The sequence below is a fragment of the Trachypithecus francoisi genome, unplaced genomic scaffold (genome assembly GCF_009764315.1).
Source record: "Trachypithecus francoisi isolate TF-2019V2 unplaced genomic scaffold, Tfra_2.0 Lachesis_group4, whole genome shotgun sequence".
Lineage (NCBI taxonomy): Eukaryota > Metazoa > Chordata > Mammalia > Primates > Cercopithecidae > Trachypithecus > Trachypithecus francoisi.
This window is the reverse complement of record NW_022681469.1, coordinates 75,628,563-75,651,126: the sequence shown is the minus strand read 5'-3', so window position 1 is coordinate 75,651,126 and position 22,564 is coordinate 75,628,563. Positions and strand designations below refer to the sequence as shown.

The following is a 22,564-nucleotide window of genomic DNA, read 5'->3' as shown; positions in this document are numbered from 1 at the left end:
TTTTTAATTAAACCCTTAAATGGATCTAGAGGTAGGTAAATGTCTAACAGATATTTTGAAGTAGCTATGAATGTAAATAGCACTTTGAGCTATCTACAACTGAAATGTGATAGAAAAGTATCTGTAATTTCTATTAGTGACAGAGTCACAAATACTACTAATAGTAGTGTGGTTTGTTGCGTACACTCATCATCAAAGGAAATACTCAATTTGAATTAGAGGTTTAAATAAAGATGTATTTTTCCCCCATCCAAGTTCGTGGATCCCTGAATTCTACTCATGGATTCCTTGGTCACTGGACTCCATAGGGGTCACTTGGGGAATGATCGTGACACCAATGAAGGAAGCCAGCAGATACCGTTTCCTGTATTTTACCTACCATAGGCTTGGGATGAAGAAATAATTAATAAATAAATGTAATGAAAAAGAAAAGAAAAACAAAAGGAACCTAAAATAGAGAAGGCAAATAGCTTTCCTTTTGAGTTTCAGTTTTAACAGACTCCCTGTGGTTGCGAAACAATGTGTCTGAGGCTGGCTCTGGGTTAAAGGGAAGAGTGCTGCTATTGATTAGCGATGCCTGCCTGACAGCAGAATGGCAAGAGCCATGCGTCTCTGACCTAGCACAGTCATAAGCATGTTATAGACATAAAAGTGTTAGGGAATAAATAGGCTCTGGCAGAAGTAAAGAGTGTTCCTCCTCTCATATCATCACTTATATGTGTTTATACCATTTATGTCGTGCTTTTTTACATGAATAATTTTAGGCTTATTAATCTAATCCAAAAAGGTTTGTATAGCTTTCTCTATATTGAGAGAAATATGTGTATTTCTTAAATACACAAACTTCTTAAATCTGATGCCAGTGAGGATTGCTTCCAACCACAAGTAACATACATCAGATTAATGGTAGTTCATTTGAAGAGGGATTTATTTTCTTCACGTGACAAACACCTCTGTAGGTGACCCAATATAGAGCTTGCTCGATGAGCCAGTGATTATATCAAGGAACTGGGTTCTTCATGTATTTTCATTATTTGATCTCTCCCTATTGACTTTATAGCTGTATCTTTCTCAAGGATGCAGAATGGCTACTGCAGTCTCAAGCACTGCATGTGTGTTTAAATCATGAAGAAAGGAGACAGAGTGATACCAGCTAGCTGTGTTCTCATGACTCTCCTGTGTATCCAGAACACAGTATCTTTCCCCAAAACCTGAGTCATATGATTACATCTCAATGCAGGGGAGTCTGGGAAAGCAAATATTTGCTTTGCCCACCACTACAATGGAAGCAGCAAGGGAGAAAGAAAGGGGGGTGGGAATGGCGTTCATTTTGTCAGCCACTGCGGTCTGCCACCCAGAAAACAAGTCCACCAACAAGCAGGGAACTGATTGTTCTGCCAGGGAAAATGTCTGGCAGTTTCCAACTGAAGAAATTTGGAAGTCTTAATGGTCCAGGAAGGATAAGGCAAAACCCCCATTTTCTTTTATCAAAAGGGAAAGCCAAGAAAAAAGTCAGTTAAGTAGAAGTTATGCACAACTCCCACGTAACTCTTCCATGTTAATAGCAGGTAGGCTGCGTATCAAAACATGATATTGTACAAGAAAACTAGTTGAAAAAGATTGCCCTATTTAGCATCCATTACTTACACAAACCTAAGTTGACTCTGAAACCGGAAGCCCATATTAAACTTTCCAAACACATCAGAATGTGTTACTTTGAACAGATTGTATTTAATCCAAAGAGATTATCTTTGAAAAAGGTAGATGGTAAACATCGTTATTCCTATTTTTGTATAGTCAAATAGGCATAGTAGTAAATTGTGTAAAATTGACATCCAAACCAATGCATGATACTAAAACTTAGTGTACAAACAGCCGTTATAACCTATTGTTTTGTATCTGCATCTGTTTCTGGAGTCATATAACGTTAGTAGAATCTTGGAGGTGTTTTAGGCTCATCCTTATTTTATCCATAAAGAATACTGACATCTATAGAGATTAACTGACCTGCCAAAGGTCATGGCAATTTCACTGCTAAGACGAGAACACAGATCCCTTTACTTTCTGAGAAAAGTACAGAGTAGTTTAAAGCAAAAACTCCCCTGCTTCCAGCACTTCTGGCTAAGTTGAGCCTTGGGAAAATTGTTTTGTCTGATTCAGTTTTCTCATCTTTAAAATTGGTATAATGCTACCTAATTTATAGGGTTGTTTGGAGAATTAAATGAATTTATAGGGTTGTTTGAAGAATTAAATGAATGTATGCAGGTAAATCACTTAGAACAGTGGTAAATTATACGTGTTTTTGTTATTTATTTCCTTTGACCACCCATGATTATCGTGAGTGTCATCCTCATCATCACAATTAAGATTACTACCACATTAGGCTACATAAACTTTTTTTCTCTCTCTCTTTGTTTTATAATTTCAACTTTTTTTTTTAGATTCAAGGGGTACATGTGCGGGTTTTACATGGGTATATTGTGTGATGCTGAGGTTTGGGGAACATGATGCCATCACCCAGGTAGTGAGCATAGTACCCTATAGTTTTTCAGCCCTTGTCCACTCCCCTCCTTTCCCCTTCTAGTAGTCCCCAGTGTCTACCATCATCATCTTTATGTCCATGTGCACCATTGTTTAGCTCCCAGTTAAAGTGAGAACATGTTGTATTTGGTTTTCGAGCTTATTTTTCCTCTCTTGAATCACTTCTATTACACGTAGGAGTGAGATGTATTGTATTTTTTAATGCTTTATTTAAAAATTTGTATTATTTAATACATTTAATGCATCATATTTTTATTATATTTAAATATTGATTTATTTATACTTTTTGCCTTATTGCTATATTGTTTCAAAACATTTAATATTAAGTTACATGATTTCAAATACATACTGATTAACATTTTAATTAGAAACTTTATGTATGATATGAATTGCCAAAATGTGTAGTTGGTACAAACTAGGGGTAGTTCTGGGTTATCTAGAAGAAACCGGTAGCCTGTGCTATACTCTAGAAGCCTTCCCCAGTGTCTAGACCTCAGAAACTGTTAGGGATATGCACAGGAGAAGGACACACGGCAAATAGCTATTTTGTCTCTTAAATGTATGGTATGTGGGAACCACTGAAAAATGTAAAGTTTCTACAAGGTGCTATTTTTATTGTTTATGGCTCTAGAGAACAGAGAAGGTGAAAAAATGTGAGAGGAGAAGGGAAAGCCAATAGTGTGTGGCCTTCAAAACCAAAGATCCCACAGGTGTTGCCCCAAACTGCTTCTAGAGTGGAGAGGGAGGGGGAAGATATCTTATTAGAGTTCAACATTCTCTTATTATTTCTTCCTTTTAATTTTCTGGATATACAACAGCAAATAGTTGTTACAAAACTAGTTGGTGTTCTCCATCCTTCCTACTCCAGTAAATGCTGTCATGGATGGGTACACTAAAATCTCAGAATTCACTACTATATCACTCATCCATGTAACCAAAAACCACTTGTACCCCCAAAAGCTATTGAAATAAGATAAATAAATTCTTATTTTAAAAAATACTGTGATAGTGATGCTGCCTTCTTCTCTTTTTTGTTAGTAACTGTTTGTGGGATGTCTTTGGTGTGTCAGGCTCTGAGCAATGTCATTTTCTCTTGGCTTCTTTGCAGTCTCTGTGTGAGGCTTAGAGTCATTTTTCATTGTTTGACTCTTCAGAAGGAAGACAGGGAGGGCTTCTGGTTCTACATCTGGAACTCTTTTCCCACAACACCAACACTGTGAGAAATGTGAGCTGGTGCTGTGTTTACATTTGCGTAGGAACTTGCATTATAAGGTTTATTGGTTGAGTTATTGGCTTTAAAATAAAAAAAAAACCCATATCAGTATATAGAACTTTGTAATAGGCCTTTTTGTTTTAACTTCATTTCTGGTGCAGTTTTATGTTCCTACTCTTGTTTTTCTATTTTCTCTTTCATCTGCTTTAGACTTAAAACGCTGTGTTTTATGTATTGCTGCAAGCCTCTTTAAACCCTTTCTAAAACAAAGCAGGGAATACATAAACAAATATATATATATTTTTTTGTAACAGAAATCGACTTAAAGCCTCGAGAGAAGTAGAATCTGTAGACCTTCCAAACTGCCACCTGATTAAAGGAATTGGTATGTATGTGAAAATGCTTGTTGGGAACATTGCATTTTTTGGCCATTAACATTAAAACACTCATTAATGGTATTTTAGCATGAAATTACTGTTTTCCAGTGGATAAATCACATTGGATCAACAAAAACCTCTTTGGTCAACCTCTTGATCTCATGCACCCTCTATTTATTCTTCTTTTCTACCGTCACTGTAAATTATTCTTTTTTGTGTGTAATTCTATGTTTAGCATTTGATTTCTTGCTTGTTTTGCGACTTCTCTGAACTATTTTTGTCAAGTCTGTATTGTTTGTCAGGTATGGCCGCTGCAGTCTGTGTTCTGTGAGCCTCGTGATCAGCTAGTGAAGGAAGCTTTATGTAGGCAGTGACAGCATTTACCCTGCTCACTAGGGTACTCTGTAACTAGGATCTTATCTTATGGCTAACATGTAACTGACCAATATGGTTTGGTTGTGTCACCACCCAAATCTCATCTTGAACTATAGTTCCCATAATCCCCGTGTGTCGTGGGAGGGACCCAGTGAGAGGTCATTGAATCATGAGGTGGTTACCCTGTGCTGTTGTTCTCATGGTAGTGAGCGAGTTCTTATGAGATCTGATGGTTTTATAAGGGGCTTTTCCCTCCTTTTGCTCGGCACTTCTCCTTGCTGCTGCCATATGAAGAAAGGTGTGTTTTCTTCAGCTTCCACCAGGATTGTAAGTTTCCTGAGGCCTCCCCAGCCACATGGAACTGTGAGTCAATTAAACCTCTTTCCTTTGTAAATTACCCAGTCTCAGGTATGTCTTTATTAGCAGCGTGAGAACGGACTAATGTACCGGCACGTCACAATATGTATTGTAAAAACTTGTGTTTATTTTATCTTCTAAGCTATCACTGCAGAGGGGGAGAGTCTCCCTCTTCCCTTGACTTTATGTAGGATGTATTGTGGAGCCTGAGTCTTTGAGGAGGGTCTCCTAAGAGCAAGCCCTAGTTTTGCTATAGATAAGGAGGGATCTGTTCAGATTCTTCTCCAGCACTGAGGGTCTCTCTGGCGTGTTTGCAGTTTTTCTCCAAGGTAGAGTCCGTGTCTCGCTGTCTTTTACCCTTTGTCATCTACTAAGTACATGTCCCTAGTACATGATAGACTCATAGTAACTATTTTTAAATTACAATAAATATTGGCTTTCCTTTTTTTAAAATTTTCTTTTTTTTTGATAGGTGGCCTCACTCTGTCACCTAGGCCGGAATGCAGTAGTGCAATCTTGGCTCACTGCAGCCCTCACCTCCTGGGCTCAGGCAATCCTTCCGCCTCATCCTCCTGGGTAGCTGAGACTACAGGCACATGCCACCACTCATGGCTAGTTTTTTATTTTTGTAGAGACAGGGTCTTGCTATGTTGTCCAGGCTGGTCTTGAACTCCTGGCCTCAAGCAGTCCTCCCAACTTGGTCTCCCAAAGTACTGGGATTACAGGTATGAGGCACTGAGCCCAGCCAATATTGGCTTTCCTTAGATATGGTTCATGGTATGATTAGAAACAAAAATAATTAGAAGTCAAAACATCTAGTTTCTAGTTCTATTCTGCCACAATGTGACCTTAGGCAAAGTTGGCTTTTGTATTTGTCACCTATAATGATGAGTTTGTGATTAGACTGAAGGTTTTAGACTTTAAAAAGCCTAGGACCATTTATTTATAATCTTACTCTGAGAGCCACAGTGTGGAAATAACTAGACTGTCATTGGGTCCCTTCTAGTCCTTTATAACAACATCCTTCTCTAGAGGTAGGAGAGACAATTTAATATTTTGTTTTATTCTTTAGAAATTAAAACTCAGGTTACATGGAAATGTTCTCCTCTTGGAATAGGTAACATTGTTAAACAAGTTTTGAGTGTCCTTCCATCTTTTTCTGTCTTTTTATGAATACTCCTATACATAATTTTTAAAAATATAAATGGGGTCAAATTATGCATAATATTTCAAAACTAGCTTTTTATCTTTCCTGATAGTTTCAGTCCATATGCAAACAAATATATTGACTTTTTTTCACAAATAGAATTTTAGTGTAAATATTTCACAACCTGCTTCATTCCTAAAACAGTGTGAGCAGCTTTCCACATCAGCATATTATATAGTTACTTTATTCTTTTTAATATTTTCACATTCCATTATTTATTTAACCAGTCCCCTTTTAATGTACGTTTGGGTTGTTACAGTTTTTTGCAACTATGAACAGATCAGTGAACATCATTGCTATTGCATTTGTTTATCTGTAGAATACATCCTTAATGGGATTGTTGTTCCCTTAGGATATGTGTTTAAAGTTTTGACAGTCATTGCTAAATTGCTCTCAAGTTGGCAACAGTAATAAACTCGGTACCTCATAGTTGTAACTACATTCACTACAGACAGGGTTCTCAGCACTCTTTTAGTAAAAATAAACCATCACTTGACAGTGCAACCTTCAGAGTTTCTCTACAAATCCCTTGCTTGCCTCCCTTGTTTTCTTCTTTTAAATCAGCTTCCTCAGGTTGCTCTGCCTCTCATTCCTTAGGCATCTGTTTCCTATGTGTTCTTTCTCCTTTTTTTCATTGATACTCTTGTATTTCCCCGGTTCCACCTCCCATCCCCTAGACTGGCTGGCTGTTCTGGAATTTCTCTTCTTTCTTTCAATTGCCCAGACACTTAGTGGGAGGAGGCAAACTCATAACAGATAGCAGATTGACAACATCTGTGCTGGATCATGCAGACAGTTCAAGAGTCCCAAGTAACTTAGCAGCTTCATCTTGCCTTCCAGCTGCAATCAGGAGGAGACCTCTCAGAACTGGTCACTCAGCAAAAACCAGATGGCATTAGTAAAAGATGTTGGGCAAGGGTGGGAGGTTGGGCCAGTGATCTCTTAGGTTACTTTTGCTGCTGAGTTAATAATTGTCACATTATTAAACAGCCCTTGGCCCTGGGAAGCCCACCTTCTGTGAATACAAGTCTCAGAGTAGACAGTAGGGCACAACCAGCCATGTTACATGACAGACTGCCAAGTGCATTCTTCTTACAACTCACTGGGATGGAGCACTCCTCAGAGAAGAACAAGCCCAGCAACATTTGTATTCTGAACAGGCATCTGTCTATGTTTGTGACCTTTATGTTGTGATGTGTGTGAGCTGCTGTCTGGAATTGGAAAGAATGAGGAAATATGTCACCTATGGCCCCTCTTGTGAAGTGTTAAATGCCTCTGAGGCACTTCAAAAGGCAACAGAGCGGAGCGGATGAGTGATTAGAAGCACATTTGGGATACATTTTTAGATCTAATTAGAATTGTGCTTTTTTTTTTTTTTTTCCTTTTTTGCTTTTGCCCTGTGGTTAGCACACACCATATGAACATTTGTCAAACGCTATGTTAGTGATGCATAATGGTTAATAATAACTTGTGGTTATATATCTTTAACAACAGTTACTTATTCACAGGTCTTTGACGGTAAGGAATAACAATGTGCTGGACACACGTTTCTATACAGGCAAAAGCAACTTTTTATGATAGAGAGGGCTGTTTCTTATTTTCTGTTTTGAAAACAGTAGTAGCTATGCACTTGAGGCCAACTAATCCCTCTAAGAGGTGAACCCTCCTTCCCCTTGCCCTTGATTCCCGTCAACACACACATACATATGCACACACTACAGTGCTTCAGTCACCATCACTGGAAGTGAACTATGTGCAACTTTTGGGTGCTTTATATATATCGTATCATATTGTATCTGTTTTAATAAATCATAGTTATTGACTACATATCATACAGGATGTGTGCCTTCTGTGGGGCAGAAAGTAAGTTCACTATTTAGTCCTTTTTAAAAAGTCCTTCGCAGTGTATCTTACAGACAGAAACTAAGCTTTTATACACCCAAGATTTGGCAGATTAACACCTGCATATTAAAAATTAAAATGTCAAGAGCTAGTTTGTTTGAGGCTTAAAAGTTTAAAAATCTTATTTTCTAAATGTCTGGCCTTCAAAATTTGAATGGACTGTCTTTCTCAAGATAACTAACAATGTTATGCACTTGGCAATCAAGACCTTTACAATAACTGCTGCTTGAGAGATTTGGCAGCAAAAAGCATTAAAGTCTGTATCCCTTATAATCAAGTACTTTACAGTCTACTGATGGGAGAAAAAGAAAAGAAAACAAAACAAAACAAAAACCACTGTGAGATATAGACACGTCTTTTCTTTTTCTAACAGATAAGGACCTGAGGCTCAAGGAGGTTAAGCAGCTTTTGCAAATTCATTTTCCAATATAGTGTCTTTTCCCAGGGTGATTAATATATATACTTGATGAGTGAACCAGAAAAGTAGAAAATAATATATTACATTACATATGGGATACTCTATTGGGTATAGTAAAGGATGAGTTACTGTTATAAAATTATAGTCGCTTAGAAAATAGATAAGTTTATTTTTATTTTTCTCCCGTCAGTCTTAAGGTAAGCGAATGGCCTAGGGTAGTTGGGTGACTGTGTTCCATGTGGTCATTCAGGGGCAAATGCTGATGAAGCAACACTGCTATCTTCGTCTAAGACTAGAACTCTGCTTGTTGCCATTTCCCAGCAGGAAGGGGTAGAAATAAAATTTATATAGATTTTTTTTTCTACCCAGTAGTTGCATATATATTGTATTCTCACATCCTATTGACCAGAACTTAGACATATGGCCACAACTGTCAGCCAGAAAGGGTGGGATATGTTATCTATAGCTATGTTGCTACATGCCTATTGCTAAAAAGGAAGAAGGGGAACATGGATGCTGGTGACCACTTGGTCATCTCTGACACAGATAATTGCTAAAGTAATAAGATACTGAAATTAAATGTGATAAGCTAGAAGACTTTCTAAAGAAAGGGTTTGGCGTGCTGCTCTGTGCCATTTGTGGGTTTTTGCTCATGCTGTTCTTTGTGCCTGGAATTTCTCCCCCTAATTCCCCTGAGCAGTGGATGCAGTGGATACCCTCCCCACATCCCCCCAGCTTCCCTGAGTGTTGGCTACCAAAAGCTCTCAGTGCACCCAGGGAGCTAAGTCCTCCACCCACAGGCAATAACGGACTGACATGGGATAGATTAAAAGAAATAAGAGACACATCCATCAATTGAAATGTGTGGGACCTTACCTGGACTCTGAATTAAACAAACTGTAAATTTTTTAAAGCTACACCTTTTAAAAATGATTGGCTATTTGAATACTAACTAGATATTTGATGACATTGAGGAATTATTGTGAATTTTTAGGTGTAATAATGATATTGTGGTTTGTATAAATATATTTAGGGATAATACAATGCCTGGGATTTGCTTTAAAATAACACAGGATGAGGATAAGTGGTAAGACTGCAAGGGAAACAAGACTGGCCACGAGCTGATAACTGTTGAAGGTGGGTACTGGGTATATAAGAGTTCACTACACCATTCTCTCTATTTGTGTCTATTTCCCATAATAAAAAGTTTAAGAGAGAGAACGGATGAAGGGGAGGGAGAGAGTCAAGCACCCAGTAAGAGTGACAAACAGTGCCGAATCAGTACACATTGTTAAGTTTTTACATATTTACATAAATATCAACTGGAATGCAATATTGAAATTAATGTATATCACTAGAATAAAAAAAGTAAAGATTTATTAAGTGTGTTTTGAAATAAAATAAGTTGAAATACGAAAAAGAAAGAAAAGGTTTTGAAAGAGGTTTTAAAGAAAAGTGCAGGATATTCATTGGTAGAGATGTTGGTGAGAGGCATGGAAGCAAAACTTGAGGGGAAAAAGACAACATATGGAATTGACACAATTGAATTTACAAGTGAAGTGGCTTTACAGAGGAATCAGGGGATGTTTCTGACAGGAAATTCAGTAAATTCTAGCTTGAATGTTTTGTTTGCTTTTAAGTCAGACCAAAGACTTTGAGTTCCAGCTTCCCAGTTTGTGACCTTGAGCAATTGCTTAACTTTTCCAAAGCCTCCGTAGTCTCACTCTAAAACAAAAGATAATCATACTGGCTCTTAGTATTATGAAATCATATGAGATATTGTATGCAGGGTATTTACAAGGAGCCTGGTACTTGGTGTACCTAATGTATGATAGTTATTATCATTAAATTAGAGGAGCAAAAATTTCTCTAGCATTGACTGCTCTTGACATAATCACACCAAAGAGGGAATATGCAGTGATAAAACCTTCCTGCAGTAGTAGCTATAGAAATGATGACAGGGGAGTAGATCTGGAAAATATTCCAAAGAAGGCTACAGATAGACATTTTTTTCCATTGGAATTAGGCAATGGAGTTAAACAGAAGTTACAATATGGTTGAAATAAATGTATTTTTTTTAAGAAAAGATTTCTCTTTCCTTAATTATTAAAAAATATAAGATTTTGTAGAAAACTTTAAACAAAGGATCAAGAAAAATAAAAATAATTCATAATCCTATCACCCAAAGAAGCATTGTTAATTTTTTCTATATATCCTTTCTTTTTCCATGTGTGTAAGCATTGTATACATGGAAATTAAATTTTTTAAAGTAATTTTCAGGAAAAACAAATTTTAATTAATTGAGCTTCTACTAAATAGGACTGAAAAGCAAAACCTGGACTAGAATTCTCTGTGTGTGTGCGTGTGTGTGTGTGCGTGTATGTGTGTGTGTACATGTGTATGTGCTGTGTATACATGTGTATGTAGTGTAGTGTTCCCCTGATTCTTATTATCAGTGGACAACCACTGTGGAACTAGAGTCTAGTTGTTCTGAACCTTTTTGGGGGAATCACAGGCTCTCTTTTGAATCTGATGAAAATCAGGGACCCTTTTAACAGAAACATTCTCATGTGTGCATACATGAGACATTTTGCATTGCATAGAATTTCAGAGGGTTCACAGATACTTTGAAGCCCAAAAGGGATCCACAGACCCCAGATTGAGAACCCCTTCACTATGCCATACTTAAGCTTATTTCTATGTATCTTCTTTGTGAGGAGCAGGCAGATGGGTCATCTTTACAATGTGAAGTTCCTGGCATTTTTATTTTGTTTTGCTTTTCTGCACTACGATGGAGCAAGCAACACTGGAGGCAACTGGCTAAATGCAAACTCACGAAGCAAGGCCAAAATGGCTGGATAGATAGATGCTGTTTGGTTTTGACAACCTAGAAATAATCTTGAAGAAATCCTATGGAGAAGTCTGAAAGAGGACGATTGGATTTTGTAGACTCAAAGAATGTGTCATGGTTTGGCTTAATCTAGGCCATTTTTATTCTTCTTTTCTTGTGTTTGGGTCTATTATCTGTCTGTAGAATTTATACAGTGAGACTGATGAGAAAGTCTTATGTCTAATTATTTGCTGTGCTGTATGGAGTGTACTGCAGACAATCAATAAACAATCAATAGTAATTGTAGCCTGCCTCAGAGACAGTAGTGAGAAGCTTCAACTGGCTTAGGTGCATGGTATTTTTCATTAATTTTCTTCTGCTAGTTTTTTCTGTAAAGCCTAAATTTAAAGATTAAATAGAAAAGCTTTCTTTGCTTATGAGAACAAGTTGGCACTGTTTTTAAAAGAAGGAATATATAATCCCAGGTGTTTTACCTCTGTTAATGAGAAAGATGTCTGTTTGCTTCAGATTGAATGAGCAAAGAAGAGGACAAGGATATTTGCATGGTTAAATGCCTATGAGCCCTTCCTTCAGAAAGTAATATTCCCCTGATGTCAATTACTTTTATACGGACATCTGGATGTTTATCGTAAGAGTGTACAGATGTCAACTTTTTCTGTATTATAGCTGGAAATGTGGTGATAACTTGACTTTGATTTGAGTAAACATAAAATATCTAACATTTAAAGTCAGAAGTTCACTTCAGGAAGGGGTTTAAACTGACATTTATTAAAAAGAATGGTTCCTTGGAAAAAACATCAGAACCATCCCTAAAGATACAGTCACTCTGATAAAGTAAACAAAGTCCCGGTTATGCTCTATGTAACAAATAACAGAACTTGAACATGACATTTATCTGTTCCTTAAACTTACAGAAGCTGGCTCTGAAGATATTGACATACTTCCCAATGGTCTGGCTTTCTTTAGTGCGGTGAGTGTCTTCTTCCTTCCCCAAATTCGGCAGAGGAGATACAAGGGTATTTGATGAGGGCTGCAGTACAGTAACTTGCTTTTAAAATTCATTTTCCAAGATGCATTCTGAATAAAAGAGAGGTCAAACAGGATCTTGGAAAACTTCCTCCAGCTTTTCTAAATGTAGAGATGAAGATTCTTTACCCATTGAGATAGTGTTCTTTATTTCCCCACTGCATTGCACTAAAATATTCCAATGCAATCTGTGTTTTGTTTTGTTTTCCTTTTTTAAATTTTTTTATTTTCTGAGACAGTCTTGTTCTGATTGCCCAGGCTGGAGTGCAGTGGCACGATCTCAGCTCAATGCAACCTCTGCCTCCCGGGTTCAAGCAATTCTCTTGCCTTAGCCTCCCGAGTAGCTGGGATTACAGGCACCTGCCACCATGCCCGGCTAATTTTTGTATTTTTAGTAGAGATGGGGTTTTGCCATGTTGGCCAGGCTGGTCTCCAACACCTGACCTCAGGTGATCCACCCGCCTCAGCCTCCCAAAGTGCTGGCATTACAGGAGTGAGCCACCATGCCCAGCGCAATCTGTGTTTTAAATGTGCATTATTAAAAGGGATATTTGAGGTCTTACTGTGGATACTCAATACTAGCATTATACTATTTTAAATACAACATCTACTCATCTTTCTATTACATATTCAACTTGAAGCAAATATTCTTGCCATTATTATTTATTTTCAAATATTATACCAACCTTGCCGTTTTGCTTTCTTTCTTTTTTCCCCTGAATAGTCAATCATAAGTGGAAAGTCACTGAGTTTATTTACACCCTTCACTTTGCCTTGATTCTTATAAGCTGAAAAACAGTATCCTTTCTGGGTATACAATAGAAAGACTTTAAAAACAATTGGCTTGTGAATATTGCTGTGAATATTGTTGAAACTAGCTTGTAACAATATCCATTCTAATTGGGAATCCAGATAAGGGGACAGATGAGGAGGTTCTGACCACCTACCTCCCCGACTTGGGCAGACATAGGAGTTCTTGGCATCTTCACAGGTCCAGTTTTTCTGGAGGAAGAAGTAACCAACTCTGAAGCCTGACTGTAATTATTCTACTTCCTCTCAACATCTATTATTTTCAGGCTCTGAGACTCAAGAGGGATGTGAAAAACTGGGAGATACTTAGAAGGGAGTCACCACACTAATAAAATAGTTGTTAGACTTATGAGAAAGGTGAGAGAACTCAGCTTGGAGTAGAATGAGAATTAGAACACTCTTCAGGTTCCTGATGGTTTTTATATGAAAGACTGTGAGCAGCTGGTTATTACCACTGAGGGAATAAAGAAATACTATGGGCTTTAGCAGAAACACCTGTATATATATTTAATTTTAAAAATAAGGTTTTAAAAGGAAGGTTTTATTTAATTGCCCACACAGAATGAATAAAGTGATATTTATAGTAAGACTCTGGGTTTGTTTAGGAGCACATGCTTGCACATGTGTATATAGGCTTAGGAAAAAACGCTGGGACCACTGGTCCCAAATATTCGTAAGTAAAGATGCAAAAATTCTGAATAAAGTAGAAGGCAGTTGCATTGATTTTTTAATTTGTTAGTTTATTTGTGTTTTTTGTTGTTGTTTTGCAAGGATGTGTTCTTGGAGAGTTTTATAATCTAGAATTCACCTATTTCAAGATTTCTCTCTGGCCCCCATAGTAATAAATCTGAAGTAGGAGGGATGAGGTCTCCAAGCACATAAATCTACAGCCATTTTAGCTTGGGGACATATTATAGTTACAAAGATCTTATAGCCACTTCAGTAGAATTTTTCTGCTTTTTTTCTGTTATCCTCCTTTGGTTATTTCACTTTTTTTAAAATTTAGAAATATTCCCAGTTTGCTGCTGTTTTTCATTTACTTGGCATTGTCTCTAAATAAAACCCGGAGTGTACTCTCTTCTAAGTGAAGAGGTCCTACATTGTGGAGGTTGTTCCTTCTTCTTCCTAGCATTTTAGCTCATCTAACCCAACGTATTTTACAGTTATGGGTTGAGGGTCACCTCAAACTAATGTCATACTTCATGAAGAATTGGATGACATAGAATAAGATATAAAAAATGTAAACAATGTGAGTGTACTTAACACCACTGAACTGTACACTTAAAAATGATGAAAGTGATGAATATGTATTTTATCACAATTAAAAATAAATTTTTAAAAAGAGAAAAAATACTTAATAAGGACTGCTAACATAACCATGACTAGTTATCACCATCTGATAGTGCTTCCTTTGCATGTAAATCATGCTCTTGTTTTGGGGACATTCATAAAGAATAGAGATTATTAAGAACTGAAGTGGCACTGCCATGTAACAATAGCATAATTCCAGTTTGTTCTACTTACCAGGCCTGCCCTCCATGAAAGTATACAATTGTAGATAATCTTTTTTAATTGGAGAGATTTCCTCTTATGTCCAATTTTATACAGAAAGTGAGACTTTTTTATTGTGCCCCTAATTTTGTGTAAATATGACTGCATCGTATTAGTAAACTGAATAAGGTAGTGCCTTCACGTAAAATTTAACATCAGCAAGAAGGCTTTACCTTACGAATGTAATGATGAATCACCATTTTAGATAGACTGATAGGTAATTTATTAACTGATTTAAAAGAGAAAAGACCTAGATCATCTCAGTGAATACCAAAAAAGCATTTAATAAAATTCAATACTCATTCCTAAAGTTCCAAGCAAACTAGAAAGAGAAGGAAAATTCCCACAAAACTACAGCAAACATCATTCTTGATGGTGAAGCATTAGCTGCATTTGCATTAATGTTCAGAACAGGAAGAAAATACCCAACAATACCATAACCATCAGTAATCTACTAGAGTTCTTACTAATTCAGTAAAACAAGAAAAAGAAATGTGAGATAGAAAAGAAAAAAGACAAAACTGTCATTAGAGACAGTAGGGACTGGCTCAGTTGCCCAGGCTGGTGTGCAGTAGTGCAATCATAGCTCACTGCAGCCTGAACTCCTAAAATCCAGTGCTCAAGAGGTCCTTCTACCTCAGCCTCCTGAGTAGCTAGGATTACAAGTGCTCACCACAACACTCAGCTAATTTTTTTTTTTTTTTTTTGTAGAGACAGGGTCTTGCTATGTTGCCCAGGCTGATCTCTAACTCCTGGCCTCAAGCAGTCCTCCCACGTCAGCCTCCCAAAGTGCTAGGATTATAGGCATGAGCCACCAGGCCTGACCTAAAGCTGTAGTAATTTAAAAAGTGTTATATTGGCACAGGAATAGACACGAGACATTAAAAGAACAAAACAGAGAGTCCCTAAACAGACCAATATGTAAATGTCAGAGATCCAGCACACGATCAAGGTGACATTTTGAATGAGTGGGAGAAGGATGGGCTGTATGCCAGGCACTGTTCCAGGCACTGGGATCTAGCAGTGAACAAACTTTCCACAGTCAGTATGTAGATATCACTTTTCTCCGCCCTCAGCTCTCCCTGGAATCACCTAGTCCACCAACCTTCTGATTACCCTATGAAGAGAATAAATCCCTGATTTTCTGTATCAACTAAACAAAATCAGTTATTTTCAGGCTTTCAGTGTTCCACCTCCCCATTATTATTTTTTCTATTATCCTTTCTCTGTTTTTTGAGTTTTTGTGGCTTTATGCCACTACTTTAACCACAATCTCTGTTTATCCTTCATGTACAGTTCCCATGTTAGTCCATAAAATTACTTAAGCTTTTGTATTTAATATTTTTCACTATTTTGGAAAGGGTCTAAAATTCCCAGGACTCCACAGCTTTGCACCAGATAAGCTTGGAGGAATACTAATGATGGATCTAAAAGAAGAAAAACCGAGGGCACGGGAATTAAGAATCAGCCGTGGGTTTGATTTGGCCTCATTCAATCCACATGGCATCAGCACTTTCATAGACAATGGTAAGAGCCAGTGAGCTACCAATGTTCAGTAATGTGTGATAGTTCACAAATGACTGTGAAAAATAGATTTGAATCATATTTATAGGAAGAGAAGAACAATTAACTCATGAATGATTTCTGTATTCTTCATTGCAAAGAAGTTGTTCATTTGCCTCTTCAGCTGGCAGTAAGTTATGCTACCTTTTGAAATTTCTAACAGGTAACATCTGAAAGAATGTTTATATGTCATCATCTTTTCATATATCTATGATCATTGCATTTAAAAAAGAACTGTATTTTTGAATTAAACTAGAAACAGATTATGCATGAATTCTGTATATGGAGTAGGAAACACTTCCTTAAAGGTCAGGGAACCAATGATCGGAAATAACACCAGACAAACAGCAATAGGAAAGACAGAGAATGATCTGTTAGGTCGTCCAACAGCTTATACATTCAACCTTTCCTTGCCTGTGGTATTTAAATGTCAGTGTCTGCCCAGAGGTCCCGTGGTTATGTCTTGTAAATTAACTCTGTTCTTTCAATTCTTTAGATGACACAGTTTATCTCTTTGTTGTAAACCACCCAGAATTCAAGAATACAGTGGAAATTTTTAAATTTGAAGAAGCAGAAAATTCTCTGTTGCATCTGAAAACAGTCAAACATGAGCTTCTTCCAAGGTACTTTCTCATTTTGTTCCTTCTCTAATTTATCCCCAGCGTTTTCAAACAGTCCCCATGGTGGGTTGTCCTGTCATCTTTTATAAGTGCCAGTGTATATATTAGCTAATATGTAAGAGCTAAAGAGCTTATATTTCTTTATTTATATATGTGTGTGTATATAGTTTCCTTATAAACCAGGGCGAGCACGGCATATGAAAGTTGATGTCACTCATTATACTATTCACTGTTCTATGCGGACTCCTTTGAGAAATGATGAAGTGCCTGCTACAGGGTGATACTCTTCAGGCCCATCTTGAGGGTAGAAGGCAAACCCTAACATTTTTCCCTGCTGTCACCCTCCATCTTAGATGACTTATCAAGCAGATGAGTGTCTTGCCAAGGAAGAGTGGCCTCTTTTTTATTGGGTTTGTATGCTTTGCATGGGACTTTATACCAATTGCTTTCATAGGGTTAGTGGTGGTTGCATGCTAGTAATCCCATAGAATTAGAGCCACTCAAGTTGAGAGTGGGTCATTACACTTCAAGAACATAAAGCTGGTTGAAAATGTGGCTAAAAGAGAATCATGTGTACCCCTACTCCCAGTTCAGTGTGTATTAGCCTACGGCTTCTTTTACTTTAAACTCGATAGGCCTATCTAGGGCCTATCTATGCCTATCTAGGGCATAAGCATATAACTTCCAATCATTCCTTCCCAAAATGCACTTGATAAAAAAAAAATAGGAGCATAAATACCATCCAAGCATTATGGTGCTCTTTCAGAAAAAGGAGACTTACTTTCCCCATAGCTCTGTATTTTTCATTTAGCAAAGAATAAAGCAGCTCTTTCAGAAATTTTTGCATAGAATAATTGGAATTTAAATTTAATAAAACTCTCACCTAACTGGTCTTAAAAATGAAATTGTTTTTAGCATATAAATCTCTCACCTGAAGCATTGTACTATGGCAATTTCATCATCCATCTCTCTGCAGGTGTTTATTGAGTGCCTATTCATTCTCGGCATGTCAGTTTTGTGAGGCAGGTAGAAATTGAACAGTCAACCTTAGTTTGACTAATAACTAAGCAAAGGAAATTAGAAAAATCCAGGAACTAAGTGAATGGAAGCTAGGTAAATGTTACTGACTGCCTAACCAGCTCACCAGCCAATCAGGCTGTCTCCAGCTCTGTACTGTGGACATCTCTGTCCTTACGTGTAATTGGTAAACTCTACATTTCTTGCTGTCAAAAAACATGCCTTAATGGCACTAAGTTCCCTCTTCTTTTATAGTAATCCTGCCATAATTGCTAAATGACCTGTGTTCAGATTACCTGGTACCATACAAAATTGTTCTCTGGCGACAATATTATAGTATATTGTATATGAATATATTCATGTGATTTCAGCTCATCTTTTCCTCTTACCAAAAATTTAAAGCACATGTTGTGTAAATCATATGAGTACTTAATATTTAATATGGAGACTAACAGGCCTTTTATTTCCTCTCACATGCTATTTTTCTTTTTCAGTGTGAATGACATCACAGCTGTTGGACCGGCACATTTCTATGCCACAAATGACCACTACTTCTCTGATCCTTTCTTAAAATATTTAGAAACATACTTGAACTTACACTGGGCAAATGTTGTTTACTACAGTCCCAATGAAGTTAAAGTGGTAGCAGAAGGATTTGATTCAGCAAATGGAATCAATATTTCACCTGATAATAAGTATGGCCCCTTATAGAATATCCTCATTTTTCTTCAGTTGTGGTGCTGGCCAAATTCTTTACCTTGCTTTCTTTGTCAATGTGAAAATAGTTTTCTTGACATTTATGGTATATTATACATATAATATGTAGATACACTATATATGTAATTATGTATATGTTATATATATATTTACATATAATATATACTTAGTCACATTATTTATATGCAAATATAATACCATATATGTAAGTATACTATATAATACAATAATATATGTATACTTACATATAATATGTAAAGTTTGGAATACATCATTGTCAAATTTAATTTTATAAATATACATTTTAAAGTGTGATCATACTAATGCATACATATTAAAGTATCAGGCATTTCCTTTCAAATAAATGTGTTATTACTTTTATTGGCTATATATTATTCCATTATAAGGATGATCTTAAACTAATTTAACCAATTCTCTATTGATGGGTATGTGTATGGGGGTGGGGAGTTCTACATAAAAAAATTTTATACTTCTTATGTACCATGGAAGTTTAAACAGGTATTTTTTTTTTAAAGAAAAAGTCCCTAAGAGAGGGTTTTCTTTTTTTAGAGATGGAGTCTCACTCCATCACCCAGGCTAGAGTGCAATGGCGTGATCTTGGCTCACCACAACCTCCACCTCCTGGGTTCAAGCGATCCTCCTCCCTCAGCCTCCTGAGTAGCTGGGATTACAGGCATGCACCACCATGCCTGGATAATTTTGTATTTTTAGTAGAGATGGGGTTTCTCCATGTTGGTCAGGCTAGTCTCCTAGTCTCGAACCTCCGACCTCAGGTGATCTGCCCACCTCAGCCTCCCAAAGTGCTGGGATTACAGGCATAAACCACTGCACCCAGCCCTAAGAGAGTATTATAACATAATGGTTAAACTTGCAGATTTTTGACTCATGCAGGCCTGCATTCAAATCCCACCGAAGACACTGGCTAAATGGTTCTATGAGCTACTTTTCTGTAGAACAGACCCCTAGAAATAGAACGATTTGCTCAAACAGTGTGATTCTTTTAAATGTTAACTTTAATAGATATTGCCAAATTGTCCTCCAAAATTACCTCATTATTTTTATATGCGCAACCACAACCTATAAGAGAAGATATTAAATTCTTTATTAGCTTTCTTGTCTACTGCCTCAGCACACTGAAAAATTTAAACTACTACAAATACAACATAAAATAAATTTGGCACTCCTTGACAACTAAATGCCCTTATTTTTGTGATCCAGTTTCTCCTCCTTTCTTGTTGACTATAGAAAAAGAATGTGGAATCATTTAATTTAAATTGTCTCTAACTGACCTGATCCAACCTCTGCAGCCAAGTCTGTTTTTCACTCTTATATTTCCATTATGAGAGTCAAACTTTCCAGTCACCCAATCTAACAAAAAAATAACAATAATGAAAAGGGAGATTCAGCTTTTACTACTCTTTCACCATTCCTATCCAGCCTGTAGGCAGGTCCTGTTGGTTCTACCTGTGCCTCCTTCCTCTATCCCCAAACTCCTTTCCCTTTGAGTGAGACCTGCCTAGTTTAGGTTCTTATCTTCTCTGACTAGCATATGAGACTTTCTTCCAATTTGTTTTCTGTCTACTTGGATTTTTTTGCACTCTTGCCAATTTTGTCTTTCTATGTCTATTAGCCTTGAAGGGCTCCCCAAAGGGGGAACTCTGTCTTCCTCACCTTTGACTCCTCATGCCAGCACAGTGCCAGGCACAAAGCAAATGCTCAGGAATTGTGGAACAGAACTGACCATTTGTTGCCACTTTATTATTCTAAGATTTCAGTGGAATCCAATTGCTTTTCACATCAAGGCAGAGTAAAGGGTTGAACTTTAATAGGCCAGCTCCAACCTCCCTTTTTACTGTTTCCATGCTTTCTATGCTTTAGACAAATAACTCATTGTTTTAAACATTCCTTCATCTTGTTGCTCCTGTGATTCTGCTCTTGTGCTTGCTTCTGCCTGGAAAGTGCCTCCTCCGTCCTCATCTCCTCAAATCTCATCTCTCCTTACATAGCCACTGCAGATGCCCCTTCCTTGGTGAGCCTTTCTGTGTCCTCAGAAATTAGCTATTTCTAGACCTGAACTATTTCTCATGCTTATTAGGTGTTTAATGTGTACAAACCAGTGAGATTGTTCCAACATACTATAAACTTTCTAGGAGAGAGGCTGTGTCTTCTTCATGTTTATATCTGCTACAACACTTGAGTTCATGGCTTTTTACAGATGATAATTGCTCAATAGAACAGGTGCTATGAAACAGTTAATTCAATGAATAAAATTACCTCAAAATAGTCCATTAATTCACTCACCTTTGATGTAGACAGATTATTCTGAATTGATACCTATCTCTTACTCTTAAAATTCTCTATGTATTAGTAAATATTTTATTGAATATTAAGGAATAATCACCATTTTAACAAGATGTTCTTTACCATATATTTCTATATATACATGATATTTAGAAGTGTCAAATTATATTGTGGAATGTAAAAGCTTTTCTTGTGAAGCCAAGCATTTGTTTTATTGTCATTTCAGTGGCAAATATGGACTTCATATTCAAAATGATGTTCTATATTATTTTTCCTTGAAGCTTTTTGAAAAACAGTTTAATAATTTCAGATTGTTGTAGCACCACTGAATTGATTCTGAAAGCTTACTTTTTAAATAAAAATTGACCTTTATCAAGCATTCCTTGGGGGCACATGATTGATTAACTTTTTGGCAGGTTATTAAGACTTATTCTTTCATACTGTATTAATGAAGCTTTATATTGGCATGGAGCTCTAACCAGTGTGTCCTTTCTGCAAAGGTATATCTATGTTGCTGACATATTGGCTCATGAAATTCATGTTTTGGAAAAACACCCTAATATGAATTTAACTCAATTGAAGGTAAAATATTAATTTTTACCTATAGACAGTAATCTGTTGTGCTTTGCAATGACATGGTTTTTCTATACGAGTACCACATGTAGAACAAAATATGGATGTCAGTGTAGCTATTCTGGGTTTTTAAATACTCCCTACAACTAGAGAAAGCTCCTGTTTCCAGGGATCACAAGGACTGACCATGATTACATGCAGCAGCAGGTTGAGAGTGATATTTGCATCAGATTTAGGGCCCATTCCGTGAAGTATTGATGGCAGTGGAAGAATTCCAATAAGAATTTTCACAATTGAAAACTCTAACAGATGCATTCTCAAATGAAGATTTATGCACAATGTCAGTTCTTTCAATAATAAATGAAGGTAGAAATTGGGTTCCACACCATTATTATTTTCTTCCTACTCAACAACACATATTTTAGGGTAAGAATTTCCTATCTTGCTTTGATAGAGTTCCTTGAGCTAACCGATCATTGTGCATCTTTTAAGGGAAAAGGAGTTCAGTTTTTAAGAGAGATTTTTAGAGAGACTGATTATCACCCTAACTTTCTTAATTTCAGGGAAGAAGCAACTCAAAACCAGTTTTTAATAAGTTCCTTTTAAGCAATATTGGTGTTAGAGGGTGGAAGCAGGGCGATGTGTAATTTCCTCACATGTATAGCGGCAGGAAGGTTACCTCTAAATTATTTAATCAAGTTTCTCATGTCATTTAGATATTGACAATTTCTCATTTGGAAGGTACTTGAGCTGGATACACTGGTGGATAATTTATCTATTGATCCTTCCTCGGGGGACATTTGGGTAGGCTGTCATCCTAATGGCCAGAAGCTCTTCGTGTATGACCCGAACAATCCTCCCTCATCAGAGGTTTTTATATTTTTAGTTTATCAACCTTAATTATTCAAGTCCTTTTGAACTAATAATACAATAAATTGTCACAGGGATGATTTGTTTAGTTATTTTAAAGCAATAATAAACTTACGTCGTGGTTTTGTAATTGCTTTAAGCCAATAATTGACAATGTTACATTGTTCAAATACTTTAAGAAAGGTAATCTTTTGATGTATTAAATTATGGTGGAAACTAGTCAAAAGGCATTTTTATAAAGACATGTGCCCTTC

General features: G+C 36.8%; 1 protein-coding gene across 2 annotated transcripts in view; it reads left to right on the top strand.

Annotated features, from left to right (window-relative positions):
- The window catches only part of PON2 (paraoxonase 2), a 28,845-nt gene that overhangs the window by 5,281 nt on the left and 1,000 nt on the right, over nt 1–22,564 (top strand). Inside the window, exons 2-8 of one of the 2 annotated variants that reach the window (XM_033195126.1) lie at nt 4,069–4,139; nt 12,156–12,211; nt 15,990–16,155; nt 16,724–16,814; nt 18,323–18,523; nt 21,368–21,449; nt 22,182–22,310. In XM_033195126.1, coding sequence (XP_033051017.1) covers nt 4,069–4,139; nt 12,156–12,211; nt 15,990–16,155; nt 16,724–16,814; nt 18,323–18,523; nt 21,368–21,449; nt 22,182–22,310 — 796 coding nt within the window. Of the gene's footprint in view, nt 1–4,068; nt 4,140–12,155; nt 12,212–15,989; nt 16,156–16,687; nt 16,815–18,322; nt 18,524–21,367; nt 21,450–22,181; nt 22,311–22,564 lie in introns of both variants that reach the window. The other variant, XM_033195125.1, reaches the window with a different exon arrangement.